We start from the raw sequence: 27,032 nt of genomic DNA, 5'->3' as shown, positions 1-27,032 counted from the left end.
AACACTTCCCCGACAGCGGCAAGTCCACATATGACAACTGTGAAGAAAAGGAAAACCAAAGTATGACATCATAAGCAAATATACCGTAGCAAAATCGACACCTCAATCCCTACCCAGTCAACAAAACTCAAGTCATCCCCCCCCCACCTACCAAAACTGCTCAGACCTTCCGTAAAGTTCTCATACTGCCCCCCCCCCCCCCCCTTCGAGAGAGAGAAATGCCAATAAACGGCAACGGCAACGGGAAAGAGAGATAGGTAATATAATTGTCCTCTAGTGAGGGACATTGCACAATTTTATCTTACTCTTACTGCGTGATGGAAAGAGGGGGCCGGCCAGTGAGACGTTTCCAAGGGGTTAATAGTGCTCGGAAGGGGCGCGCGAACTTTTGTGGGCGTGGCTGTACAGTACTATCATAGGACAGCACAGGCCAAACTACTTGTTCCCTAGGAAACAGAAAAGACAAACATGAATGAGTAAGAAGACATGACTCCTCAAGGACTCCGCTTGGGGACCAGGCGAACGATGGAGGAGGGGGGTGAAAAATCTCACTACAGAGACCGAAACGAATGGCGCAGGGGAGTCATTTCACCCACCGCCTCAACACTACTGGCGGCTCTGGTTTAGTCTATAATACGACATCCGAATGTGCCCGCTTCCCGAGTGACTTTTTATGATATACCCCCCCTCCTCTTGATACGTACACAATACCCAGCTGTGAATAGAGCAGAGCGAATCGGGCAGAGCGCCGGGAGAAACCCCCCCCCCAATCCCCGAGCCAGACTTGATACCCTCTATATGAAGGGGCTCGTAGAGTATAGAGCAGAGGCGACCCAATCACGCCCCCTCACCACAGTGTAGACCACAATCGACTGAAACTTGTTACTCCGCTGCATTGCCCCCATCTACACTGCACTATACATATTCCCCGTCCCTGGTGTATGAATGAAATATTTGACATAGAGCTCAGCAAGCATTGTACTGTAGATAATCCCACCCCCACCCCCACCCCGACAGGAATTAAGTAATAAACCACGAAACCGAACCGATTTTAAAAGAGAAAAAGGAAAACCCAAACTCACGCCTCGCGTGACCGAAATAAGAAGGGGAAAAGAATAATAAGAGAGAAAAGAAACCCCATAGGTTGATAGCAAGAAAGGAAAAGAGAGGGGAAAAAAATAAGATGGAGACCGCTTTTTTATACCGTTACAAAATATGTCAGCCACTAACCAACCACCTCCATCACGACATCCACCAGCCAATCCATCCGTCCGTCGGCCAATCCGTTCGTATGCATAACGTTCCCGAGTTATGTTTGAAAAAAGAAAAAAGAAAAGAATAAACACGCACAGAATAGATTGACCATCACATCACATTCTCGTCTCATCTTACTTCCACCAACAACCAATCAAGGCGCGTGGCCTATAAAGTGCCATTGGTAAGTTTCGGGGGAATGCCAGCGAGGATGGAAAATTGCCCGCCGGCATCAGAGAAAACCATCTTGACACCTCTGGTAGCTGTGTTCTCAATTTTTGTCGGGGTTTTGATCTCGTCGTCAGCCTCGGGGCCGAGGCCGGTTTGATAACTGCCGCCGAAGCCCCAAGAGTATGCCTGCCCCTCTCTCGAGATAGCTATATTATGGTGCGTGCCGCAGCCAATGAAGGAGAACTTGATGTCAGGGACTGCACGCGGGGTCGAAAGATAGCGAGGCTTGCCAGATACGTCACGGACAACGTCTTCCGCTGGGAGTGTCTCAGGGTCCAAACCAAGTTGTCCACCGTCGAGACGGCCCCAGACCAGAAGCTCACCGTCCTCGGTCACGGCGGCTGAGTGATGTTCTCCAGCGGATATCTGAACAATCTTATGCTCTATAAGGCCCTGGACAACGGTGGGAACGGGAACCACGGTGTTGTCTTCCCCGGCGTGCTTCGGGTCGTATATCCCGCATTGGCCAAATTGGTTGAGTCCCCACGCCCAGACCTTCCCGTCTTCGGTAATTGCGAAAGAATGATATGAGCCGGTAGCGACGTACCTGACCTGGTGGCGAGGAAGACCAAACTCTCGAGGAATGAGCCCATTGAGGCGGGTTCTTTCAACAACACGCCTCCCGAGTTGGAATTGTTGGCCATTGCCCCACGCGAATACGTTTCCTTCCCTCGTAAGGCCGAGGACGTGATCAGTGCCGACGCTAACTTGAACAATGTTCTTGAGTGTAGGTAGTAAAACGGGAACGCTCTGTATACGGGTCTTCTCATTGAATCCAAGAATGCCGTCGGAGCACTGAATAATAAGTCAATGAAACCGTAAACCCAAATGAAGAATTGATCAAATACCCTAAATGTTCCCCACCCATAAACCTTGCCGGTATCTGTAACAGCGATTGAAACGCTATCACCGGCAGCAATGTTTGTAATTACAGTCCCCTCTGGGAACGCTGTAATTAGCATTGGCATGCTCTCCAATGGGTTCAAGGGTTCTTCGTCGTCGCTGTCGCTATCCTCATCGGAACCCACATCTCCCACCGGAGGAGTATACTTCGTTTCCCTCCCAAGGGCGTACTGATCATTGACACCCCACGAGTAGACTTTCCCCTCATGCGACAAAGCCAAACCGTGCATACCACCAATCGCAACAGCAACAATTCCAACCTTTTCGGGGAGAAGATGGGTATTCAATCTAGGGCGCTTGACAACCTTTGCGTTAACCTCTGGCCCAAGGCCCAACTCGGCATTATCGCCAGTACCAAACGCGTAAATATTCAGTCGCCGGGTAGGGACAGATGTTATTTTAGGGTCCGCGAGCGCTTTAGCTTTAGCGCGACCCTTCTTGCGGGCCGGTTCGACAGATTTCTCTCTCTCGGCCTCCTCAACCATCGTGGTCTCCTCAGTCTCCTTTAGCTCCCCATTCCCCTTTTCCTTCTCCTTCCCCTGCTGCTTCTCCTTCCGTTTTTTCCCCTTCGTAGCTTTTACCTCTTCCACCCGTTCCTCATCTCCAGCTTTCTTCTCAGCAGTCGCAACAGCTACCTTCCTAGCCTTCGATACAGGAGCGGCCCCGAGTGAGGTGGGTTTTGCTCTCTCAATGACTTTCCTCACCGCCTTTGTCGTTGCGGTGGAGGTATTTTCAGCGGTGGTATTTTCGGTGCTAGTAGCCTTCGATGCCTTAATGGTCTTCGCGACTTTCGCAGCTGTCTTTGCCTTTGTCTTGGGCTCTGCTATTTTCCGTGTCCTGTTACCTTTGCGGATAGGCAGAACTACATCAGCTGCCCGTTCTCCTTCACTCTCAGGAGAACCATTAAAGGTATTCTCTACCGCTTCAGCAGCTTTTCGTTTTGGCACACGCGGTGGCATTTTGCAGGAAGAAATGGAGTAATGGGTATTTCGAGGGTATCTGGTGGCTAGCGGCGGTAGAAAATTATAAAGAGAAGAAGATGGTGATGAAGGTGCAGTTCGGGATAGTTGCAGGGGAGGGGGTAAGAAGAAAAAGGTGTTTGTTGGGGAGGGAAAGGATGTCAAGATGCAACAAATGACGATGCGCGTAAGTGGTAGTAGATCCGTGGGTAAGGTATAAGGGGATGAATGAACAATAATAAAAGCGGGTGTTGTTCAAGGGGTGAGGAAAGAATGAAGGAAGAGGTGAATCTGTGTGGAAGAGGGTGGATGAAGGAAAGGAGGAAGGGAATAGAATGGAGGGGGGCGAAAAACCGAATGGCCCGGAGTATAGGTTGCTAGGAAGGGAGAAAAAAACAAGTGGTAGGGAACGGGCGTGGGTGATGGTGGTGGTCAAGGATGCCAGTGTTTTTTTTTTGTCGTTGCACTCCGGAGTCCTGTGTGGTAGTGTCTGTTGTGCAGTGAGCGGTGCGGTAGTCTACTATGCAAGTAAAGGGAAAGGAAGCCCAACGGACGGCGCTAGCCAGGCGTGAAAACTCCTATTGACCTTTGTTCCCCCCTCTTTCAATGCTCGATCCATCCAAGCCTCACCCACATCACCACCCATTGAGCATCTACCGTAGAATTTTAAGAGCACAATGCTCACCAACAATGCTGCCAGAGTCTGAGACTACGCGAGACTACGGTAACGGTGAAAAGGATACGGTAGTGCAGGAAGTAGACCAGCATTCAAGAATTCAAACATCCCGTGTGGGAAAAAAAAGAATAAGAATCTGATGAAATAAAATAATCTCGCCCATAGATCCGTACCGCAAACGTCAAGGTAAATAGCGTACCGGTACAGTACGAGTACTCGTACAGCACATCTACAAGAAGGAAAGAAGCGAGCATGTTTCTCGATCGTGGGCTCCCTGCTCTCCAATTCTGGTGTGCTTCTTGCCTCCACCAACAGAAAATGATTGGCAGCAGGCCCAAACCTCTCGCAGTTCACTTACATGCCCTTCACCCTTCCCCTCCGGCACCCGCCCGATGAACTCTGATACTCGTATGATGCCGTAGTGCATTCAGTTAACGCGATATGGAAGATGGGGAGGGGGAAACAAAAAAAAAAACACCGCATTTTCTCCCTTTTTGCTTACTCTTCCTCCGGTGGAGTGGGCGGAAAAGATCTTCGGGCGCTGCCGAGTGATAAGGTGACTTGTGGCTTCTACAAATACAAGTACCAGTACTCTACTAGGATAATAAATTGGATTGAAGCTCTATGATACAGTCGCTTGCAATCATCTCCAGTGCGGCTCTACACCGATGGTAATGGGAGGGTTAGGGCTCGGGGAGGACAGGTCATGGGATTTTTGATTGGTTATGTGATCGCGAGTGACGCTTTGTGCGTTGTTTCCCACTGACTGGTGAGCAGCGAAGGGATATTCGCCTACTGATTACAGTAGCATCCAAGTACCGGTACTACTGTATTGGTCTCTCACCTTTGGATTTCGTGAAACGGGGTCTGTATCAAAATGGTAATCTACGAGCGAGGTCCTTCTTTCCACCGGTATATTATGACGCTGGGCAACCCTTCTACGAGGACTGATCGATAGATGATCGTGCGTGGTCTTAGATCGGAATCATGCTCTGCCGCGTGATAGTATCGTATCAGTATGGTGGCACCCAATTCGGTGAGCCACCTGGTGCCACGTCTGCCAGTCGACCGTGCCGAGGCCAGCAGGTCATGATGCGGAAGGGGCCGGCTTCAGGCATGTCCTCTTTATTCCCTCGAGAACTACCAGGTAAACGAGTGACCATTCATGATGATTCCTGAAACCAGCTGTGTGTGCCTGAGGTTGAAAAGAAATAAAATAGTAGTAAAGTAAAATAAAATAAAATAGAGATTATTTTCAGTCGCATTCGGCCCACGCGGAGGAAGAAAGATCGAGGCGTAGTTTAGGATGATGCCAGTTCCATCCGTTTGAGATGGGTTGTTGCGGGATGTTCGCTCTGCCTCTTTCTCTTGCAGCGGGAAGGGGCCGGGTAACCCCACATGGATCAGAGATTCCGAAACAGTTTGAAACTACGGGTACTGTCAACAAAATACCGGATTCAACGACAGAATTTTAACAGTGCAGGATTACCCGTACTCGAGTACTTGTCTCTTTTTTCCCTCTCTCCTCCCCTTGTCATCGGGCAATCGATACGCTCATTGCGGGAAGTTGAGATTAATCATCTGATCTTTCTTCTCCGGCGTTCAGAAACTATAAATTTGCATGAAACCTTGAGCTACGAGAACCCCTTGACAGAACGATAACAGGAACCCGAATCATCATGAGTCTTGATACGCTTTCTTATGCTGCTCCCTCCAGGATTAAGGCTTTGGCTCTACCCCTGGGCAGGATCAAGCGATCCCGATTTTCCTCGTTTGTTACCAGGTTACAAAGTTCAAATGTTGTCCGGTTGGGAGATGTAACTCCGGATTCAACGCCTAATCGTAGTTTGCGCCCCCGATCCCTATCGCTGGGTTATGCCTTGGGTTGTGGTTCTCCAAGAGATGGCTAATTTAACCCTTCAGCGTTGTTTAGTCCTCAGGGATTTCCGAATGGGCAATTGATTTACGACTTGACGCTTTCTTTCGATAAGGAGCATGAGTACTTGGAGTCTTTTGAGCCTTATCGGAGGACATACCTTATCATCGCGGTAGCTGATCACACGGAGGGCAGTGATCCAGAAATCCTTTCGCAACAGCTGGAGGAATTAAAGTTTCTGGTAATCAGTCTTGAATATTGGAACGCAGGTGTTTTAACTGAAAGATATCTATCTAGTATCCGCGAGCTTTGTACCACACATGCTTGATCTTCGATTCACCGCCTACCCTACCCAATCCGAGCGAGTCCTCGAGATCAAAAAATGCCAGTGAGGAACGACTGGTGTTCATACCTGTACCGGTGAAGCGGGAGTCTAGATCTCCGTCCATGCGAACCATAATGTGCGACATCACCTCTATACTACTTTCCGAGTTGAGCGGACTTGCAAGGACGATCCAGGCATTCCCGACCATCGATTCCCCACTGTCTTCGGAGAACCAGGTGGCTAGTTCTTCGAGCTCGCAAGACCACAGAATGAGTGTGCCGGTTGGATTAGGTGCCAATTTAACGGTTGCTGGAAATACTGGAGCGGCGAGCAAGAGGATGACCATGACAGGGTTCGGGAGTGCCAGTGTGAGTGAGAGGACAAGGAATAAAGGGAAATGCAGGGTGAATATAGTTATTGCTTCGTTATACCTACTGGCCGGGAGAATACCAGATGCTTTGAAGGAGTGAGTCTTGGTTCTGCGTGCGTGGGAGTGTGGCTAATGTTTGTTTTGGAGGGTTATAGATTTGTGGAAGGTGGTAATGTTGCGAAGAATAATAATGACCACCTGTGGCATGGGAAAGCACTGGAGGGGATTGGTATATGTTTGGCTATTCTTGTTCACCTGAAAGTGGATTTTCAGGTTTGCTCACTCTCAATTATCATGCGACGTATTGTTGATGTAGAGATTTAGATGCCGTTGATACCGTATCCTACAGCTGAGGTCACCAAAGCCACAAAACCTTCACCATCAAACTCAAAGCCTGTAACGCCGTCCCCCGATCCGGGTGGGGTCCCTGATGCAGCGCTTTCGACATCTCCGGCAAAGGTTAATGAGCTTTTGGGAGAGTTGTTGGAGATCATTCTTAATCTTTACACTCGTTCTGCGAATTTTGCAGGAGAGAGTATTCCACAAATATGTTTCTCAGAGACTGTCATCAGATTCAGTAAACTCCGGGCCACGACTTATGTTACGGGTGGCCTGAATGATGAATCTTTGGATCATGTCGTATTCGGGAAACCATTACCTTCGGGAAAGCACCTGAAAATCATACCATACAAGGCCGAGATTTCTATGCTGGTAATGAGGGGGTACCCGTTCCCGCTGGAGTCATTGATGGTTCTTGATGCTACGCGGGTGTTAAGTGGGATAGCTAGTGTTTTAGGCATGATTGGATCGAGGCGGCGAAAGGCTTTGGTGACAAGAGAGCTTATCAAGATATTGATACCTGGCTTGATTCAGGCAAGAGTTGTAGGTGCAGCCGAGGTTGGTGTTCATCCAGCTGCTGGATTAAGTGCTGTTAGTGGTGGTGCTCTAGGGGGGTCTCCACTGGATCTAGGAGAGGGCGATGCAGAGTGTGGCGTTATGGAGCTACTCGAGGATCTTTGCAGAGCTTATGGTGTGCTTCCTGGCAAAAAGGATGATGACAGATCGCCTAGTATCGCAGAGAAGAAGGAAAGCGGTAATGAAGAAATAGTATCATCATTAGCCACTGCGGAGGTGATAGCTGAACAGGAGATACGGGCTTTCGGTTGGCCTGCCCTGAAGATCCATGTCTTGAGGAACTGTACAGCTCTTTGTGAAGCATTGCCAGATTTCCATGGCGTATTGCGATTTACTACTCAGCTGCTAAGAACGGCTGATGCAGATCTCACAAAGGAGGAGCAAATGAGACTGTCCACGACAATTTCGCGGACGGTAGGTGCTGCACGAAAGTTGGGTCTGCCAAATGTGGAGGCGGATTACTGGGATCAATTTTTGTTGAGGGATGTGGAAGTGGTGGAGAATTCCATGTGGAGGCCGCCGATATCACACGCCAAGAATGAGCTGATGGATGCGGATTCAGATACGCCCCCATCGGCACCAATCGAGGTTGATAAGAACCCGTTCATCTACAACCCGTTTCTAAAGAAAGCAGAGGCGGCTGTCGCCGAGCCAGTGTTGGTTAAGGGCGAGGCGGCGGAGTTTCGTGTGACCCTGCAGAACCCCTTTGAGTTCGATATCGAGGTTGAGAGCGTCACGCTGGATGTTACAGGAGTTGGGCTGGAGGTACAAAAAGTTGGTGTTGTTATCAACCCGTACAGAACGTACCAAGTTGCGGTGTATGCCACGCCCCAGGAGAGTGGAAGTATCAAGGTTACTGGATGCAAGATTAAGGTGTTTGGGTGCAGGGAGAGGGCATTCCCGATATTTACCGAGGGGCTAGATAATCGGGAACGAGATACGAAGAGGAAGCGATATGGACTTAAAGCTGCGGATCCTAAGACTGAGAGACCAGTATCCACTGTCTCTGGGCGATTATCCAAACCACCACCGCAATTGCATCCTATTCCAAAGAATCTGGATCTGACTGTGGTTGAATCACAACCTCTGCTTGTGGTGAAGTCGACAAGTCTTTCCCAAAGCGCTCTTATGGTGCTCGAGGGCGAACGTAGGACTTTTAATATTACTTTCAAGAACCTAAGTGGTACAGATGTGGACCTTTTGGTATTTAGCTTTAGAGATTCCACTACAGGGAGGATTCAGCAAGCTCTTGCTGATAAAGGAAATAACCCGGCGGAGATGTATGAGCTAGAACTGATGTTGGCAAAAAAGAGAGCCTTTGTTTGGCAACGGGGGGATAGGGCAATACAGGGTGCCAACGGGACCTCAAATAATGGTGATGGGGAAGAATCTGAGGACAAAGCCGGCGAGAGGGCTGTCTTCGTCCCAGCACATGGGGTGGCAACTTTTGAAGTTGAGGTACTAGGAAAGCCTGGATTGACACACGGAAGTGTCCAAGCAGACTACGGGCATCTGGGGATGCCACGGAACGAGGTAGCCGAGAGATTCTACACACGGCAGGTCGTCTTCCCGGTCACTGTAACGGTGAACGCAAGTATCGAGTTGGCCCGCGTGGACTTTGTCCCTTTCAGTACAGATCTCCAATTTGACTCTTTCAACAACACGCAAACAAACGGAGTGGAAGGACTGAAAGACGAGCAAGAGGGCGTCAGCCAAAAGGGTCAATTCAAAGAGCTCTTCCGGAGAATAGGCTTAAAGGACGACCCAGCGCAATACTGCCTAATGCTCCTCGACCTCCGGAATGCCTGGCCTCAAGCCCTCAAGGTAAGGATGAACGTCCGAGACCCCTCCTCTAAAAACCCTAAAGACCTAGAACCCAGCTGGGGAGACTCCTTCTATGCCGAGGACGTTCTCCAAGCCGGCCACACCTCCCGCGTTATCTTGCCAATAAAGCGCGTATTTCTACAAAATCCCTCGCACCCAATTCCCTCCCTGTCTGCGAACCAACGTCAATTCGTCGTCTCGACGGCGAAAGTATCAGCAGAGCAGGAGCGCCAATCCCGCGAATCATTCTGGTATCGCGAGGAAGTCCTTGACTGCGTTCGTGGCCGCTGGGAGGAGATAGCTACGGGCCGGTCGGGGGACATAGAACTTCGTGGGATCCGCCTGAGCCCTAGAATGGTCGAGACTATTCGCATAGAAGACATTGGCATCGACGTCTCAGTTAAGCAGGTGGAGGAGCAGGTCCGCAAGATCGGTCCGGCAAAGTACCTTGTTGTCACGGATAATTTCTTAACGCTTGTCACTACGCTGACGAATCGGACGGCGAGGACGGTGACACCACTGCTTAGGCTTTTACCGGCGCTCAGGAACCAGGGGGCTAACGGCGGGGTCGCGATGGATTTGACGAGAAGGCTTGCCTTTAATGGGTTATTGCAACAGAGTTTGCGACCGTTGGAGGCTGGGGAGGTTAGGATTGTGGAGATTGGGTTTGTGGTGTTGTGTAAGGGTGAGTTTGAAGTCAGCGCTAGTGTTGAGGAAGTTGGGAGGGGTGGTGGTGGTGGGAGGGATGGGTGTGAGGGGGCTTTGGGACCGGATGGGATTCCTATTGATGTGGTTGCAAAGATGATTGGGAGGAAGACGTGGGTTTCTAGGGAAATGTGTGTTGTTGTTGCTAGGGATTTGGAGTAGTTGTCTCCGTGTAATATAGTTTGTGAGGTTGTTTATGAAATTTCAGTGCTTCCAGTCGTCCAGTCCGTCCTGGACCGGGTCGGGACGACGGCAGTCGGACGCTACTAGTCCTGGGTTTCCTTTTATGGATACCATATTGCCCCATTAAAAATTTAAATTTTTATTTATTTGTTTTACCTTATCTCTGTCTTAGCTTGCTACAGTATAGCACTAGTATGTGTCTTACTGGGTGGCAGTGGGTGCATTGACCAATTTTAGTCGACGACTGGGAAGCACTGTTTATGATATCTCGTGATAGGTAGGGGGGGGAAAGCAAGGTGTTTAAGGAACAGGGTATCATTGAAAGTCAAAAAGTCAATCGTTACTGTTCGGTAGAATCACAATAGATCATATTTGCTCTCCCTCTCTCCCCTTCTCTCTCTCTCGTGCATCCCTCATCAACCGATTCGCCCATCTCCACCCGTCATAAACTGCATCGCATCACGTCATTCCATTCAATCCCATCCCTCATCAGCTCATTAACACGCTGCTAAGCCAACCCCCAAAACCCAACAACCACCGCAACACCAACAACCAAAACCGCGCTAACCCTTAACCCTCCTGTGGCATCCTTCTCATCTCCCGAACCTCCCCCAGACCCACTAGATGCTGTAGACGAACTAGTGTTCTCCCCCGAGGGAGTGTTACTCTCATCATCCTTCAACATCTTAATCTCAATACCGTCAATCTGGACACCAGTGCTAGTGAAAACCTTATGCGGGGTCTTGGTCTGCGTCACGGGAACTAATTTGCCGACATTGGTATTCCCGGAGCCCTTCTCTAGGAGGTTGGTGGCGGGATTGGGTGGGAGAGTTGTGGAGGTGTTGAATTTCTCTGAGTGACCCTGGAGGATGAAGGTGTCTTCGCACTTGGGGTGGCGGGCTGTGGTTGTCGCGGCGGATTTGGTCTTGATGAGGTTGAGGTTGATGTTGTTGTATTGGCTCTGCAGGTTGTCAAAGTCCTTAAGGAGTCTTGCGTCGCCGTTGGAGTCGATCTGGACGATGCCGTAGTCGCTTTTTTCTTGGGAGTATTCGTATACGAGACCACCAGACCACGAGGAGATCATGCGCTCGCCGTAGAGTGCCGCGATCTCACCGAATGGTCTCGGGCGGATCTTGTTACAGCCGAATTCTGAAAAGAATAGCGGGACAGATGTGTTCTTGAAGGTGTCTACTAGTCCCTGATAACCCGAGCTCTCCCATGTAGAATCTCCACACCACTGGTAAGAATTCAGTCCATAAAAGTCGGTCCTGCTATCCGCATCATCGCCGCAGGAAAGGTAAGCCCACATCGGTCGCCTGGTCGGGTCGTCAGCGGCGGAGTACCCGACCGGGATCGTGCGAGGGGCGTGCTTCGCAATGTATTTTTTCAGGTCCCGATGGATCGCACGGATATAAGGAGGGACTAGGGATGCGGAGAGAGCGTCGTTGACGACCTCGTTGCCAGCAAAGAAGCTGAGGAGGTTGGGGTAGCCTCTGAATGCGTCAACGACGCTGTAGATGCGCTTTATGTATCCTTCGTGGTAGGAGGATTCAGGCTCATGGCGGTGGATGGAGTCCCCGGCGAGTGGGGAATTGACGTCTAGTGCTCTGGAGGGGGAGGGATGTTAGTTGGCGAGTGAGATATGATGAAGATAAGACATACACGTAGATCCCAACGGAATTGAAGATGGACATGCACATGTCATGGTTAACTTCCGGGTTCACATTGTATACACGGATAGTGTTGATTCCGAGTCTCTGCATTACCGCAGCATCTGTGCTTTCATAAATCAACATTAACCACAAAGTACCGCACACGCTCTCCGCAGGAACCCTACCGCGAAGACAAATATCAGGATCGCTCAGCGGATCCTTCCCAGATGCCGGATCATACCCCGAAGCTAATCCCCACTCGTAACTCATCAGTCATACAATTCTGGTCCTAATCACGGTGCGCGTGTGGCGAGTGTAACATACCACCACCGGGCTGGTACGCCAAACCAACAATTACAAACCTGTCGCCGGCGGAATTGACGAAATTCCCACCTTTGGCAATAAGCGGACGAACGGCGGATGCGGAGCCAGCGAGGAATGCTGCGAGAACAGACTGCAGGAGCAAGTTGGTTAACTGGGTGTTTGTGTGGTAAAATAGGGAAGGGGGCGATTACAAGCTGCAGCTTCATTTGGAGGGAGAGTAACTACCGGTACAAATAACAGACAAATGAATGTTAAGTTTAACTTAAAGAGTGAATGAGTGGCTCTTAGGAAACAAGCGAGGGACTATGGCTGGGGAAATGAGAGCGGCGGGGAGAGAAGAGGGAGGGAAGAGGTGAAGAGGGGAGAAGGAAAGATGTGGGAAATGAACAGGAGTGACGGTACTACTTGTAGAATGGTATCGTAGTCTACACCGGACGGTACCGGTACAGGTACCGGCATTCTAACTTAAGTTAGACAAACACGTGAAGACATGGTATGGTAGGGTAAGTTTTCCTGCTCAACTTATCCCAAATCATCAAGGATCAATCAAAAGTTTGCCGGGATGAGATGTTCAAACCTAGATTAGTCTGCGTGATACAAAATTCTTGTCAGATTCTGACCATGTGATGAAGGAGCTAATGCTAGGTCTCACCCTCCAATTTTCCCCCTCATCTCCTTACTACACCGCACAAACCCACCACCCCCACCACCAACTATTTGGTTCAACGATATTAATTCCCTACAGCAACAGACTGTGTGAGAGAAAATAGTACTCAATGGACGAACCAGAAGACGGTAACATTCGCAACGCTCAGAACAATATTCAAGATGCCGATCTCTCGGATGAGACACAAGACTTTCGCTTCCTAAATCTCCTCAACAAGTAATCCCCTCTTCCCTCTCCTTTACCCTTTCCGATATTCACAACCCTCTAGAACAGGAACCACAGCTCTCCCCCGCCGCGGCGAGAAAGACTTTGAACCGGACGGCACCGACCTCCAAGACCGCGTCCTGAACGAGTCCCGGCAGGCGATGCACGAAGCACTCCTAGGGGAGCGTAAGCACTCCAGCAAACAGCACGTATCAGCAACCTGGCGGCCATCACAGCGCATGGCAGAAGTTCACGTGGCTCGGGGGCCGCACTTCAAGACGGTCGGGAAAGCCGACAGACGGGGGGTGTTGTGGTTGCTGCCGGAGGAGACGATTTACCTGGTTGAAAGAGGGAACCTGGAATGTTGGTGGGAGGAGGGCGTGCCGATGAGTTTGCAGGGGGTGTATGCTAGTGCGCTTGATGGGTGTGGGGGGTTGGAGAGGTATCAAGTGTATACATATTTGAAGAGGGCAGGGTATATTCTTGCGCGGGCGCCAACTTTCTTCCACGATGACGACAAGGTAGTAGAGCGGGAGGAAAGGGGAGAGGGAATAATTGGAACAATCCGACCTGCGACAACTACACCACCCGGCATCTTCAAGCAGCTCTTCACAAGCCTCTTCCTAACGCGCACAAAACCACCTCCCTTCGGCCCAGTAATCGCTCAAGGAACCTACCGCACATACGACTCCATCTACTCCCGCCTATCAATAATCCCCACCCACCACCCTCCGCACACCCCTACCAACATGGTAGCAGTCGCCTCAGAGACCCCTTTCCGAATAGCCTACAAAGTCTGGAAGCCCCAACCGCACTTTAGAAAGTCCGATCCCCCACCAGCAGACTTTCTTGTAGCCGTCGCCAGCGCGCGAGAAACCTCCCTACCAACGCTATCCCAGTTATCCGCCCTATTCGACTCCGTCCCTGTAGACGAGAAGACGGGTGGGAAATCACAATTTCGAAGATTGAAGGACGGCCACCGAAAATGTTTGGTCTCGCAATCGTGGGATACCGAAGTTACGACCTTTATAAAGTTTGCACATGTGGGATTTTGGGTTGGGCCTATTTTTTATGGAAAGCGGGAGGGGGAGGGGTGGAGGGAAATTGGCCGGTGGTGCCGGCGGGAGAGGACGAGGCAGAGGTAGCGGAAGAAGTGGTAGAGGCGGCGGCGTAGCCAGAGGTGTTTCGTAACATAGCATACTGTAGGTGCACTAGCACAATTCATCTCACTCATAGTTAGATGGGCATGGAAGGGTAAATAATAAAAAAACTCCCAATTTACCCCTCCGACCTTCCAATCGCGCAAAAACAAATACCCTTAAGTGCACAAAAAATCCGCAACCATCAACAACTCCAGCGCCAACTCTGGCGGGATCTCCATATCTGGCACGTCCGTTGCATCCCTATACTTCTCCCGATAATAAAAGTACTCACAAACCTTCTCCAACACAACCCCACTACCCCCTCCCACATCAGCATTGCGCACCCAACCGACTGACGAAGAGGAGGAGGGGGGGGTTAGGTTACTTACTTCATATTCTTGAAAACCACACGGTTAAACTGCGCTTCCTCAAAATTGCTCTTTTTATCCAACATACTTTTTATGGCGGGGGATATCATGACGGAAGATTTTCGGAGGATGAAGGTATGGTTGTCGTTCGAGACCAGAAGGACAGAGTTTTCATCTTGGGTTTTGGGGGCTGTGGTTGACATTGTGGGTGCGTTTGCTTGCTTGCTCGTTTGTTTGTTTTGGTGGTGGTGGAGAATGGGGGAGGTGAGGTTGAAAGAAGGTTGAGGTGCAGGTTGGTTTGGGCTGTGCTGTAGTCTACGATATCGGTAGACTACTCGTATGGCTACGGTTGGTTTGCGGGACTGGCTGGATGTGTGTGGTGTGTGTCTTGGCAGGTGGTTGTTGACTTTGGGGGGGGGGGCTCGGTATTAACTTATGCGACTCTCTTGGTCTGAGGTATGATAACAATGCTGTATTACGGTACGATAGAGTACCGGTACTTGAGAAAGGGGTGGGGGCGAAGAGCACAACGAGGTGGAGGAGGGACATCGTGGGACATCCTGGCTAAATCTATTTTAGGTTGCATAAATTTACTATACTCGAGTATACTCCGTAGGACAAACTTCTTAGGTGGAAGTTCGTCCCCCCCACGCCACCAATACCAGCACCCGTGTTGTGGGCCAGACAAACTAATCTTTCCCTCTCTCAGTAGCCCACAGCATTTATTCACCATCACATCCCAAAGGGTAAACCATCACTAACAACGGCGCAGCGTCCGGGGCTTCAATGGCAGAGATTTCACAAACCCCCATTTTGGTCCATCCCAGGCAAGTCCGCAGAAACCATAAATACGATCAGAAATGGAAATCCACTAGTCCATTCATAAAGTATCAGGGGACTTTGACACTAAAATTTCCGGATAGCTTATGAATCGGCTGGTACAATAGACGCCCTGTCAGAGCATCATATATGTACGTACGGGGGGGGGGGGTAGAAAGAAAACATCAGAAATAAGTAATAATGGTGGGGAGGAAGGGCAAGAAACAAAGCACCCGCGAAAGGGCAGCCCAAAATATGCCCGTTAAGGGAAGGGGAAAAAAGTCACGACAGCGCCCAGTCCTCGGAAAAAAACAAACAGATATGAAAAACGTAGGGGCCCAACAAATAAAAATGGTAAAAAAAAAAAAAAAAAAAAAAAGCGTGGATGTACAGTGGCTCCCCAAAAGTAACTTAACTCCAAAAAAAACAGAAACCCCCCAAAAAGTATAGCAAGGCAAAAAAAAAAAAAAAAAAAAAAAGGCGTGCATGTACAGTGACTCCCCAAATGTAACTTAACTCCAAACAAAGCAGAAGCCCCCGAAAAAGTATAGCAAGCAAAGAAAAGAGAAAAGAGAAAAACACGCATATGATTATACCACTTCCCCAGAAACGCAATATAAGAGCAGCACTCATTGGGTATTTTTTAGGGGGGAGAGGAGCAGACAGCACTTTGTCGCCGGGCGGGAAGAGAGGGTGGCTCGACGGACCGGCCCTCCATCTTCAATGGATCAGCAACTTCCTCTCGTTGCCAACCATCGTCATCCCTAGCCAGTGCAGCGCATTTAGATCACCTGGTCGTACTATTGTTGGAGCGGGAAGCATCGGTCCTGCTCCGTTGATGCCCGTTGCGTCCTGTGCCGCCTGCATGATTGAGGGCAGTTCGTCAAGGCAGGTTTGGTGGTCGAATGGTGAAACGATGATCCTCTGGCGGAGTGTGATGTCTCTGCAACTCGACATATGCGCCTAACAAAAGTCAGAAGAAAAGATTCCCATCTCAGCCTAAAATACGTAGAATCGGAATTCCAACCTTGACAGATAAAAAGTAATCTATCTTATATAACGTTGCCGTTGTGGTGAATCCAACAATTGGATGCATTGGGAATGCAGGTTTTGGGGGTGGTAAAAATCCATCGCTATCCCTGAGCTCTTTAGCCGGGAATCGTATTGTTATATCGCTTTGATATCCATCCGGTGGTAGCTTTTGTCCGACCAGCTCTTTCTTTGTTATGAGTTTGTTGACCTTCGTTGTAGGCTCATCCCCCTCGGGATTATATGTAATCTGCTCCTCAATGACTACCACTAACCTTTGTATTGAAACCTTCTTTGCCTTCGACATCCAATCCGGGTTGGGAGTGAGCCGTACCCGGACTTCAACAGGATCATTAGGACCAAAGGACCATCGTTGCAAACACATACTCAGCGTTACTAAATGATCCGAAACTCGTTCTTGCGTCTCCGGCCTGTTGTACATCCCGAAGGACGATAATGTGTCATATCTACTCAGGGGCACAGGAAACGAATGCTTCTTGAGATCCGCCGAGCCCTGCTGCACCGACACTACCAACTCATAATATGTTTCTGCTACACGCGAAGGTAACTGTAAACTTGCTGGTGGCACCTTGATTATATCCTCGTTTCCAGCTTTCGAGAATGGTATGAATAAAACAAATGGTAGGTCCATCGCCAGCACACTGTCATAGGCCTTTCCTGCCGAGCATTGGAATAATCGAATCTCCTTTCCTACAAGATCTTTGATTTCTTTCCGTGGCGCTGCGAGGTGATTACTGATTATACTGTCGGCATGTGGGTGTATTGTTTCCTTCCGGTAGAGACCAATGGCAACGTATGAGATTCCGACGGGTGCGCTGTATCCAGCTCCTGGCCTAATTTCTACTTTACCCTCTATTCGCGGCTGGTGGCGAGACCTTAGTTAGCTCCCCTACACACATATTCTCGACCTCCCTCCGACCCAAACGGCAAAAGGAAAGGAGTATCATCGGGCAGTCAAATGTGGGAAGAGTGAAAAGGGTAGAGATACCAGAGTAGCTGAAATTCCGGGATATCCGACCAGGTAATTGCGGTTTGGTGGGCCGGACACCCGTACAAATGCATTAACTTTGGAGCCCTCCATCGTAGCGGCTGCTCGTTCCGTAACCCCACCCCTGGTTATCGTGGAGGTGTAAACCGATCACCCTTCACTAATTATCGGGAGTGCCGATCTCCCAGCTGCGGATCTACCCAGGACGAAGCGACCGGATACTCTTGTTATAGCTTTCCTCTGTCCTTTTCCTTTATTTCTTCGTATTCCCGAGGTCCGAAAGTGGGATTGTAGTCCGCCAGGGAGGAGAATGCGGAGGGGAGAGGGTTGTGTGTTAACTGCGGTCGCTTCTCCAAGAGTTGCCGAGCAGGGCTGAAGATGTATTCGCACACTCGGGGGCGCAAGGGCTGCTGCGGTCCCCACACTCAAAGCCCACGTTTTCTGAGTATGGGATGTGCGTATAGGTTTATCGATTGTCTCGAGGGAAAGGTGCACAGTACAAGTACCGTGCCGTGGAGCGTGGACTCCTGGAGCTCTCAACCGCCGGTCTGGCGGTGTGAAGCGGCTCTTTCGGGGGAGGGAAGGACCTCGGGAGATGCACGGGGAAACAATTCAATTGAAGGAGATACCGTCTCAACCAAGAAGTGTGGGGAGGCACTGTGGATGGAATACCGGTGGGTTGCGCGGTTGTGTGACGGGGGTGGAGGGGATGGTCAAGGGGGTGGGTGGGGAATAGTGCTGTACGAGTAGTGGTAACTGCGGTGCAGAGAGGGGTGCTGGGGGAGAAGGAAGGGAAGGAGGGATAAAGGGTTTCCTGGTTTGCTGTTCAGGAGTAGAGATGGTTTTTCTTCACAAGCATGGGTTTTGCTCGGTGTTTTGGGTGGCCGTTGGTAAAAGGATGCCGTACCGTATTACTCGAGTAGGTGTGATGCTGGTCATATCTTACATACACGATGCAGTGGAAGAGGTAAAGAGCTGAAAGGTGCAACAATTACTCGAGTACTGTAGGGGAAAATGTCCTCGACTGAACGATTGAAACCTTTGAGATATTTCAGTAATAATGGATGGTCGAGAGTGATAGGAACAAAAATAAATAAATACATACTCTGACTTAATTTCAATTTCACCGTGTACGTTCAGAGACACATTTCGCTATCATGCTTATTCTCCAAAGACCTGATCATCGGCAGCTAAAGCAGAAAATCGGTGGGTCCGCAGTATATCGTATCACCAACTCCCTTTTCTTTAACACGGAACTCGTTCTTTGCGCTTTACCCTACAGGTACTGTGCTGTACTGTACTGTACTGTACAGCCGCAATCGCAACGCAACCCACTCACAGACTCCTCACCAAAATGTTGACCCGATGGGTGAGTAGCCTGCGCACATTCCATTTCCGATCAATACGACATGAATCCTCCATACATGGCTTGAGATGTGCCTAGCTTTATGCGTGCTTCTTGCTGTGTATCGTGAAGGAGATGCGGAGGGCGGGCTTGATGATCTTATTTCTTATCCTCAACCCCTCCTTTTCTTTTCCCCAGTCCCCCCCCACCAAAATGCGATAAGCAACACTGTATGAGGCTCAAAACTCACAATCGATATAATTAAACCACGGCATCTTTTGGATACCGGTACGCCAAACCATTTGCTTGGGGTATGTGCTCGTATTTGAACTTGATTATTAAGTGTAATTCCGGCAGTGGAGTTACGGTCTTTAGAACTGGTGGTCTACGGAGTGCTGGTATTGAATTTGTGGATTAAGTTATGCTCCTGTACTGGACTCGAGTCCGGTATGATACTGTGCCTGTAGCTCATAGCACATGGGCGTATAAATTTACCCAGAATAGCAATTTCTATCCCCAAGCTTATCTTGTGCAGGAACTGATCTCCAGCCCCTAAAAAACAAAAAAAAATCATCTGCCATGTCTTGGACCTAGTTGGGCGCCTCGCAAATTCAATGATAGACCAAGTATCGTACTTGTAGTAGTACTGTGCTCGAGCACGGATATGTGACTTGGATTAAGGCCAGGGACTACAGTATTGTCGAAAGGGCGCCAAATGCTTGTATGGTACATTACCGTAACGGGAGGAGCTGAGTTAGGATCCATGATTTGCTCCTCGGACATCTACGGTACAATGCCGATATCATATCCAGAGGCCGAGGCTTGGTGTTTTGGCACTTAACCACAGTACTGTACAGTACCGGCGCGTGCGGGATTGCGTTTTGTGGGCGTCTAACGATATTCAACGTTCGCATCTTTCCGCTTCCCTGGGTGAAGGCTGTAAGACTGATATAATATCTCATGCCAATTGTCGGCTGGATCGCTTCTAATTGGCTACGGAGTTCATCCAAAGACGGGGAGTTTAAGTGGTATATTAAATACATTGGTACTGATCATGTGAGTCGCGGACATGCACATCTCGGATTCCGCACCTTTATGCCTCAGAGGGGGTTTCTCCCTGGCCAGAGGTTTTCATACGGGAATAGTGCAGTATTGCATAGGTTTCGGAGCTGCTGATTGCTGTATTATTATTGTCCCAGGGTACCGTAGAAACCTTTGAACTAAAATACTTGTATAAGCCGATACAATTGCTGACAAGGCAGGTGAAGTACTTGTAGAGACAAGTTTCGAGGTAGATATTATGGGAGAGAAAGAGGGGTACCGCGTGTTTTTCATTCAGTCTTTATCAGGTAAGTTACGGGTTGGGCAGGTTTTCATGAAATACCACGTCTGGTAGTCGTGATTTTGTACCGTATAGTATAATATACGCAGAAAAAATAAACAAAAAAACAAATACAAGCCAGGTCTTTCAGAAAGAGGTGCCTGGCACTGCACCCGAGGGAGGTTGGGGTAATAATAATATGATAATTGGGGGGCGACGAGTGAGGAAGGCGCTTTCGCTTTGCTGATCATCAGAATGTGGGGAGCTCGGATATCGGGTAGGGATGAGATGGTCTCGTTGGATTGATGCGAGAAGGGTCTCGCCAATTGCAATACAGATTGATGCAGCATCAAATTTGAAAGAAGGTCCGCCAAGTAGAGTGCTGCATATCACGTGACTATCGATCGCCTGGTATTACATAACCCTCTGCCCATACACTCAGCTCAACGGCACCATTGTATGGTGCTGCACTGTGGGCACCTTATATATTTTTGTTCCATCACTTTCATCATCCCAACCTACTCCCGCCGTCCAACTCCGTTTTCACGATTGAGCTCCTTGAACTCACAGCAACTGAGGCCGCACTAATTGTACCTCTTCTACAAATTCTCTCCACAACATCTTGAAGTCTATCGCATCCCTGATCCTCCCTTTCTCTTAATCCACCGGTGAGAGTTCCTCGTGGGTCTTCCCTCCTGTTTGTCGCAACCCGCCATCTCCAACACGCTTGCATCTTCTTTGTACGCCTTCCTTATTTTTCAACCGCAGCCTACAACACATATCCGCTGCATCAACAAAACCTCCAATTGTGATTTGCGTCATCAATCGTGTCTTCGCACACTATTTTGCTTCTCTATACGCGACTCGACTCTTCTATGGAGTCCACCGTAACAGCTTCCGATAATCTGACCACCACCTCCGAATCCTCTATCGGTCCGGCCACACCTGTCGCTATTTCCTCACAGACCACTTCGCCGTCATCCTCAACAAGCTCACAAAAGAGGAAGCGTGAGGAGGGCGACGGGGAGGACGGGAGAAGTCGTTCATCTACAACTACCCCTCCCCGTTCTCGTGCGGCATCTGCCGTGTTTAGTGCTCGGAATATGTGGGGATTTGGATACATTAGCAGTATTTGGAAAACTATTGTTGACTGGAGTTGTATGATGCATCCACTCGAGTTTGCTTTTCTCCCATTGAGGATTTTATTGATGACGTTTTGAGATAGTTGTTCGCCGGCCTGAAGAGACGATAGAATCGGTGAGAGCCGCAGAAACGGCAGGGGCGGCGCAAACAGTGGAAACAGCAGAACCGGATTACACACTAGACGGAAGGTCTAAATCGAAGCGGCCCAAATTAACAGAAGCAGAAAATTCGTTCCGCTCTTGTACTTACCCTTATTGACCTGTCTGAGTCGCGTCTTTTAGGTTCAGCTTACTGATCTACCTTTTAGGTTTAGCTAACGACGAAATCGCATCTATTCCCAATGCTGTCCACTCTCGGGCTTCCGGCAAAGAGTACGGACGCTCTCAGAGTGCTGCCGTTCGGGATGGGCTAAAGATAAAAGCGCCCGTGCCGGATACCAGCGAAAGTACCGTTACGACTCAGCAATTACCTTCACCGCAGGCGTCGGCTTCTGGAGATGAGCACTTCCCCAATCCGCCTCGAGCACTGGCGCCGAAGGCCTTTCTCGATTCCGGGAAAGTTCGAGTCAATTGTCCCTTAGCGAAAGGGGAGGAGCCTTTTTTCGCAGTTCCGATAAGTAAACCGCTGCCGGTAAGGTCTATTTTGCGGGGTGCACTATATCGCAGAGACCAGAAGTTTTCAACCCGCCTAGCTCAAGCTGGTTTCCCGTCGCCTGGTGCTAGTTTGACACCAAGGTTTCCCGGACATATGGCAAATAATAAACTCGGTTGGTCGCATAAAGTGTCATGGAAGTCACACCTGAGCCCGGGGGCTCAGTCGGTTTTGCAGACTCCATTGATCGACAAACGGTTATCAAGCGATGAACTACGCCGATCCACTAGACTAGCATCTATTGGTAGACCAGTAAGCTCTGGCCGGGTGCAAAAGCTTAAATCCAAGGATGAAAAGGAAAGAAAGAAGCAAGAAGCAGTAAGTGGTGCCAATTATGGGGCTTGGCTTGGTATACTCATAGCATACAGCTTCGCAGATCTCAAATGAGGGCTCATATCGAGTCTGAACCCCTAGACGTCTTACTGGAGCAACTTCGGGCGAGAGGCGAACATGGATTTTTGAATCTTAAGGAAGTAGAACGAAAACGCAAAGAACGAGAGATCGAGATTCAGAGGTTGAGAGCTGAAGATGTGAGTACCTCTCCTCTTCCCTTCTCCTTGAGGCTCTTTCAAAGCTGACCGGAATATAACAACAGGCACGAAACAAAATCAAAAAGGAAGTAATACCACCGCTTGATCCAGCTCGGAAAGAGAAAGTCGAAAAAACCTTTGCGGAGGTTAGCCGTTCAGGTCTCAACAAGACCTACATCACAAAATGGAATATCCCGATCACGAACCGTGACTTTGAACGTCTTAAGCCGAACCAATGGTTGAATGATGAGATCATAAATTTCTACATGAACCTCATCTGCGAGAGGACTAATAGCTCGTTCCCGAATGGGCCCAAGAAGATCTTCGCGCACAACACCTATTTCTGGCCAAAGCTCAAAGATGGTGGTCACAAAGCAGTCGCAAGATGGGCAAGGCGTGCCAAGTGCGGGGGCGAGGATCTTTTGAAGTTGGACTACCTGTTGATGCCGGTTCACGTTGGGGGCAACCATTGGTGTCTCGCTGTGGTAAACTTTAAGCAAAAGCGGTTCGAATACTATGATTCCTTGGGAGGGAAATTCACACCGGAATCTAGGCCTGGCCCGTACAAGGTGAGCTTATTCCCAAGCAATACACCCAGTGCCAATCCTTGTTTATTAATTGTCCGTTAGATGATGAGGGAGTACATGCGTGACGAAACCGGAGGGAAATTTAATGATACCGACTGGGTCGACTACGCAATGCCGGGCGCTCCTCAGCAACGCAACATGAACGACTGCGGGGTATTTGCGCTCAAGTCTGCTGAGGTGCTCACTAGAAGTGGCAGACTCGACTTTACGGCGGGCGACATCCCGTTGGTTCGGTCGAGGATGTTGGTAGAGATATTGGAAGGACAGCTGTTACCACCAGGCAATCCTTGATGTGATTCATACTCGGAGGGGAATTATTTCCTGACGGCTGGTGCCGAGTATCAATGGTGCACACCAAAATAATCACGATTGAGGGAATAGGAGGAAGAGCTCATCGACTCGACTAGACTTTTTACCCTAGCCCTTCCATCTACTCACCCCCCAGTTATCCTCTGTTATATTACTCTACGCTTTCCTATGGGCATCCATCTCTATTTCTGTCTTGATTACGTTTGGTCTCGGTTTCGCTTTCTGCACTTTTTCTGCCTTGGTTTTGTGGTGCCCGCCCCCTTATTTTAGTTTAGTCCATCTTTCCCTTTCTACTACTGCTACTGCTGCTGCTACTATTGCTTCTACTACTGCTACTACTATAGTAAAAAAAAAAGTGGTCCCGGCGTTCGTCTTGCTATTTCTATTTCAGTTTTTTTTTTTCTTTTTCATTCTCCTTTTCTCTTGAGTCAAATAGGTTGGGTGTTAAGGTCTGATTTGGGCATTGTTGCTTTTTCCCTCTGCTATTTGGGCTGCTTGTATCATTACCATGCGGGTTCTCTAGGATATTGGATCAGTGAATCTGGTTGTGAGAGTGGAGAGGTTTATGGGCTGTATTATAGTTTGTTGGTGGGGTGGTTTGGGAAGCGGTGCAATATACCAGTGCGTGTGGGGGAGCGAGGGGCTTAGAGTTTTTTCTGTTAACTCTTGAGCGCGATAGGAGTGATTTTAACTTTTAGTGTGATGGTGGGGTGGTTCTGCCGGTTTAGCGAGTGCTTGTTGGTGATTCTGAGATTTGAGCAGGCGAATGGACTGTGACTTACTGTAGTTGAGCAGTTGACGAGTTGACTTATGATAGCGGATGATAAAATGGTTGTATTTACAGAGTTTGAGGATGGATTTTTTCTTTTCTGTATCTTAACGATAAAAAGGTGGCTCGAATTTAGTGGTATCATCACGTTTACTCTTATACTTCTCTCACTGGCAGCTGGGAATGTTACAAATTTTGAGACATCTCACTAACCTCATATTCTGGAGGGTTCAATTGGGATCTGGTGCACGATACATAGAACATTGGAATGTGCACTTCAGTCATTTGTACTGGAGAGTTGCAAGGTTAGACTAAAACCCATTGAACTGTACTAGTACCGTACTCGAGTAAAGTGCTGTAAACCATCTATAAGACAAACGCCAAGTTGCTGAAAAAAAAAAGGGGGGGGGGGTGGCTATTTTGATCCTTATATAAATGTATCTGCGAGTACGAGTAGCTGGGGATCTCACGATTCAAACGCTAGGTTTTGTTTTGTCAATTAGGCGGGTGATCATCTAGTGTAGGTCTCTAAATTTCGGGGTATGTTGGAAATATATATATAGGATTTGTATTTGCACTCATAGAAGAAGCTACGGTACTTAATTAGAAAACTGTTTATTTCGGATGTTCGCGCATAAACCTAATCTGCATGAAAACATCCAAGATTTCAATATGTTGCTCGTAGTGGATGAGCCTTCCTGCAGAGTTTTGTAATAATTAGGTAGAGTAGTACTCGTACTGGTACGGTAGACTATCGTTTACGGGATTGTATTCTGCAGTGCGAGCAAGGTAGTGATGGTACCGATAGGAGTAGAGTGGCAAGAGATGACATTTTGGTGCAAAATGCACAACTACCGTACGCACCGATGAGCTGTGCCACCAATCCGCGGAGAACACACATCGCAACTGTGGTATCACAGAAGGGGTGGCTCAAGATGAGCCTCATCAATTAGTCTATCGAGGGGAGTCTTGGCAATCACTCGTTCTGACCCTCCCTCCCACCGTGCGTTTATTGGGGTCTGCCGGTATGACACAATCATCCCCGCACCCTTAGGTTTATCCATCCCCAGGCATAACTAGCCCAAGCCATCGTCATTGTTTCGTCTGGCTTCACCCGAAAGAAAATCCAATCATCACCACAGGCTTTGTTAACCCAGATTCATATTTCATCATGGCTGAGATTCCCTTTAGCCCGCCTACTGTTCTGAATATCGTAAAGGCGAGCTTTCCGCAAGGTCCTGGGACGGTACCTTCTCTGAAATCACCCTATGATGCTGTTGCGATATTCGTCCACGCGTGTATGCTGTCAGTGGGGTTTCGACTGGTGGGGTTGGGTGAGGATGACAGCCTGGGTACTGTTGGACTGCTCAATTATTACTATCCTCTTACAGTCATCTAATAATCTATTATAGAAACACCCATCGAGGGCTCGGATCCAAAACCACTTCCACAAAGCTGGAACAGCTCTCCTGGTAGCTACGGCTTCCGATATGCGCACTCACAATCGTCTTTACAATACCTGATAAAGGTGAACCGTCTAGGGAACAAAGCTGTAGTAATGGGTTTGGGAATCGGCGACGATAAGACTACCTCTTTCGACATTGTCGTAAAGGACTTTCTTAGCGAGAGCTTCTACCCGTACTCCGCTGGAAATGGCGTAGCGAAGCTGGAAGACGGGTTTATCAGCGCAAGCAGAGCGCAGGACCTGGCCAACTTGGTCAAGATTAATATGGTGCAGAAGTTGGTTCCAGGATTGCACAAACCAGGCTACGAAGAAGACCGCAGCGGGGGAAGCTCAACCCGTCAAGAGGAACAGCGACCCAGGCGGCGGTCAGACGAGTTTGACCAACCAAGTTTCCCAAGACCATACGGCGGTTCGGGCTTCGGCCCGCAGCCCGGCCGGTCTCCTATCCCAGCGGGTGGCGAGCAACCTCCAGGGTTCGACGATGAGCATGAAATTCTCCAACCACCGCGCGGCAGCGGTGGATATGCCATGGGCCCCGGGGGCCGAAACCCATTGAGTATCGGGGAAGACGACTTGAACCCTCCAGGCCTTGGCCGGAACCCCCCGCTCGTCGGTCCATTCTTTGGCCAGGGTCCTGGATGGGGTGGGTCTGGACCGAGCGGAATGCACCCGGGACCAGACCATCCAATGTTCGGCGGTGGCAGTGGGGGAATTCCCGATCCAAGGTATTCCTTTGTCTATTTAACCTTGGTTCGTAGTTATGGGTGCAGTGCTGACTAGTGTTTGTTAGGTTTCCGCCTGGGGCGCGATACGATCCAGTTGGCCCCGGCGATGCTCCGCAGGGAGGTTTGCGGGGACCTAGAGGACCGTTTGGGCCTAGTGGAACTGGGGGTCCGCGAGGGTTTGGTGGAGGGCCACCGAATCCATTTTCGTCTTTTGGGGATGGCGATTTTCTTTAGTTTTCCTTTGTGTAGTTGGGCTTCTGAGACTGCAATGGGATTGATGGCAGAAATGTATTTTAGTTTTTTCCATGAGGGAATGATGTGGTTCTGATGTGAAGTTAGTAACTTTTCATTGGCATTTTGCTTGCTGAATAGGTATCCTAACTCATGACCGGAGCACGGGGCAGTTGTGCCCTTCATGTAGACCTTCTTGCGATAGCCTTAGTGCCCAAAATATCACCCACAGCCGCACAACCGCACACAAAGTCCTAATCCCACAGCTGCACTACTAATCTTGAGCCAATTTAAGGCCAATATCTCTCTCAACTTTCAGAATGGGGTGGAGGATCTTATTCTATGAAAACCGGGGAGAAGATTGCAGGCTCTTTCTTCAAATTGGTTGTTGGTAGGGAGAAATGGTTCCCTATTATGGGATCTCAATTTTTTCTACATGAACACCGGATATCAATTCCAAATAAGGTGTTAGTAAAAGCTGGCATTGCCGTCTATCCGACCGTACACGATTACGCTTTGCG

The 27,032-nt window shown here is 49.2% G+C and overlaps 9 protein-coding genes; 4 read left to right on the top strand and 5 right to left on the bottom strand.

The window, feature by feature from the left end:
• Positions 1-873: 873 nt before the first annotated feature.
• GSTUM_00010892001 (uncharacterized protein) lies at positions 874-3,607 on the bottom strand. XM_002841567.2 has 2 exons: positions 2,334-3,607; positions 874-2,280 (listed from the first exon to the last, which is right to left on the bottom strand). The coding sequence occupies exons 1-2, from the start codon at positions 2,871-2,873 to the stop codon at positions 1,423-1,425; spliced, it is 1,398 nt and encodes a 465-aa protein (XP_002841613.1). The 5' UTR covers positions 2,874-3,607; the 3' UTR covers positions 874-1,422.
• Positions 3,608-5,702: 2,095 nt separating this feature from the next.
• On the top strand, positions 5,703-10,376 carry GSTUM_00010891001 (uncharacterized protein; the record flags this gene model as incomplete). XM_002841566.2 has 5 exons in its annotated part: positions 5,703-5,868; positions 5,947-6,140; positions 6,197-6,690; positions 6,750-6,867; positions 6,919-10,376. The coding sequence occupies 5 exons, from the start codon at positions 5,703-5,705 to the stop codon at positions 10,198-10,200; spliced, it is 4,254 nt and encodes a 1,417-aa protein (XP_002841612.1). The 3' UTR covers positions 10,201-10,376.
• A 2-nt stretch (positions 10,377-10,378) lies between these two features.
• Positions 10,379-10,540, bottom strand: GSTUM_00010890001 (uncharacterized protein; the record flags this gene model as incomplete). Its single annotated transcript, XM_002841565.1, has 1 exon — positions 10,379-10,540. One exon carries the CDS (start codon positions 10,538-10,540, stop codon positions 10,379-10,381), a length of 162 nt encoding a protein of 53 aa, XP_002841611.1.
• Positions 10,541-10,572: 32 nt separating this feature from the next.
• On the bottom strand, positions 10,573-12,508 carry GSTUM_00010889001 (uncharacterized protein). XM_002841564.2 has 5 exons: positions 12,389-12,508; positions 12,198-12,327; positions 12,059-12,121; positions 11,884-11,995; positions 10,573-11,828 (listed from the first exon to the last, which is right to left on the bottom strand). Exons 1-5 carry the CDS (start codon positions 12,401-12,403, stop codon positions 10,730-10,732), a joined length of 1,419 nt encoding a protein of 472 aa, XP_002841610.1. The 5' UTR covers positions 12,404-12,508; the 3' UTR covers positions 10,573-10,729.
• Positions 12,509-12,890: 382 nt separating this feature from the next.
• GSTUM_00010888001 (uncharacterized protein) lies at positions 12,891-14,349 on the top strand. XM_002841563.2 has 2 exons: positions 12,891-13,080; positions 13,133-14,349. Exons 1-2 carry the CDS (start codon positions 12,974-12,976, stop codon positions 14,211-14,213), a joined length of 1,188 nt encoding a protein of 395 aa, XP_002841609.1. The 5' UTR covers positions 12,891-12,973; the 3' UTR covers positions 14,214-14,349.
• A 37-nt stretch (positions 14,350-14,386) lies between these two features.
• GSTUM_00010887001 (uncharacterized protein) lies at positions 14,387-14,781 on the bottom strand (the record flags this gene model as incomplete). Its single annotated transcript, XM_002841562.1, has 2 exons — positions 14,387-14,525; positions 14,600-14,781. The coding sequence occupies 2 exons, from the start codon at positions 14,779-14,781 to the stop codon at positions 14,387-14,389; spliced, it is 321 nt and encodes a 106-aa protein (XP_002841608.1).
• Positions 14,782-16,117: 1,336 nt separating this feature from the next.
• Positions 16,118-17,528, bottom strand: GSTUM_00010886001 (uncharacterized protein; the record flags this gene model as incomplete). The annotated part of the gene is made up of 3 exons (XM_002841561.1): positions 16,118-16,360; positions 16,425-17,309; positions 17,436-17,528. The coding sequence occupies 3 exons, from the start codon at positions 17,526-17,528 to the stop codon at positions 16,118-16,120; spliced, it is 1,221 nt and encodes a 406-aa protein (XP_002841607.1).
• Positions 17,529-20,636: 3,108 nt separating this feature from the next.
• Positions 20,637-24,249, top strand: GSTUM_00010885001 (uncharacterized protein). XM_002841560.2 has 6 exons: positions 20,637-21,259; positions 21,327-21,485; positions 21,552-22,213; positions 22,264-22,425; positions 22,491-22,994; positions 23,055-24,249. Exons 1-6 carry the CDS (start codon positions 20,977-20,979, stop codon positions 23,301-23,303), a joined length of 2,019 nt encoding a protein of 672 aa, XP_002841606.1. The 5' UTR covers positions 20,637-20,976; the 3' UTR covers positions 23,304-24,249.
• An 870-nt stretch (positions 24,250-25,119) lies between these two features.
• GSTUM_00010884001 (uncharacterized protein) lies at positions 25,120-26,644 on the top strand. XM_002841559.2 has 5 exons: positions 25,120-25,442; positions 25,503-25,747; positions 25,814-26,280; positions 26,346-26,456; positions 26,515-26,644. The coding sequence occupies exons 1-5, from the start codon at positions 25,262-25,264 to the stop codon at positions 26,606-26,608; spliced, it is 1,098 nt and encodes a 365-aa protein (XP_002841605.1). The 5' UTR covers positions 25,120-25,261; the 3' UTR covers positions 26,609-26,644.
• The last annotated feature ends 388 nt before the right edge of the window (positions 26,645-27,032 follow it).

Source organism: Tuber melanosporum, assembly GCF_000151645.1.
Source record: "Tuber melanosporum whole genome shotgun sequence assembly, scaffold_77, strain Mel28".
Lineage (NCBI taxonomy): Eukaryota > Fungi > Ascomycota > Pezizomycetes > Pezizales > Tuberaceae > Tuber > Tuber melanosporum.
Note: the sequence above shows the minus strand (reverse complement) of the source record. Positions and strands in the feature narration are given on the sequence as shown.

What these genes read in the sequence shown, in the direction of transcription:
- GSTUM_00010892001 (XM_002841567.2), bottom strand. Translation starts at nt 2,873, where the DNA reads ATGGTTGAGGAGGCCGAGAGAGAGAAATCTGTCGAACCGGCCCGCAAG. An exon ending in ATGGGTGGGGAACATTTAGG is followed by an intron (nt 2,281 to 2,333) that starts GTATTTGATCAA and finishes CTTATTATTCAG; the next exon opens with TGCTCCGACGGCATTCTTGG.
- GSTUM_00010889001 (XM_002841564.2), bottom strand. An exon ending in GGCGTACCAGCCCGGTGGTG is followed by an intron (nt 12,122 to 12,197) that starts GTATGTTACACT and finishes AGTGGGGATTAG; the next exon opens with CTTCGGGGTATGATCCGGCA. An exon ending in TCCTGATATTTGTCTTCGCG is followed by an intron (nt 11,996 to 12,058) that starts GTAGGGTTCCTG and finishes ATGAAAGCACAG; the next exon opens with ATGCTGCGGTAATGCAGAGA.
- GSTUM_00010888001 (XM_002841563.2), top strand. Translation starts at nt 12,974, where the DNA reads ATGGACGAACCAGAAGACGGTAACATTCGCAACGCTCAGAACAATATT. An exon ending in TTCCTAAATCTCCTCAACAA is followed by an intron (nt 13,081 to 13,132) that starts GTAATCCCCTCT and finishes ACAACCCTCTAG; the next exon opens with AACAGGAACCACAGCTCTCC.
- GSTUM_00010885001 (XM_002841560.2), top strand. Translation starts at nt 20,977, where the DNA reads ATGGAGTCCACCGTAACAGCTTCCGATAATCTGACCACCACCTCCGAA. An exon ending in AGAAAATTCGTTCCGCTCTT is followed by an intron (nt 21,486 to 21,551) that starts GTACTTACCCTT and finishes TCTACCTTTTAG; the next exon opens with GTTTAGCTAACGACGAAATC. An exon ending in AAAGAAAGAAGCAAGAAGCA is followed by an intron (nt 22,214 to 22,263) that starts GTAAGTGGTGCC and finishes CATAGCATACAG; the next exon opens with CTTCGCAGATCTCAAATGAG.
- GSTUM_00010884001 (XM_002841559.2), top strand. Translation starts at nt 25,262, where the DNA reads ATGGCTGAGATTCCCTTTAGCCCGCCTACTGTTCTGAATATCGTAAAG. An exon ending in GGGGGAATTCCCGATCCAAG is followed by an intron (nt 26,281 to 26,345) that starts GTATTCCTTTGT and finishes AGTGTTTGTTAG; the next exon opens with GTTTCCGCCTGGGGCGCGAT. An exon ending in GGAACTGGGGGTCCGCGAGG is followed by an intron (nt 26,457 to 26,514) that starts GTTTGGTGGAGG and finishes GATTTTCTTTAG; the next exon opens with TTTTCCTTTGTGTAGTTGGG.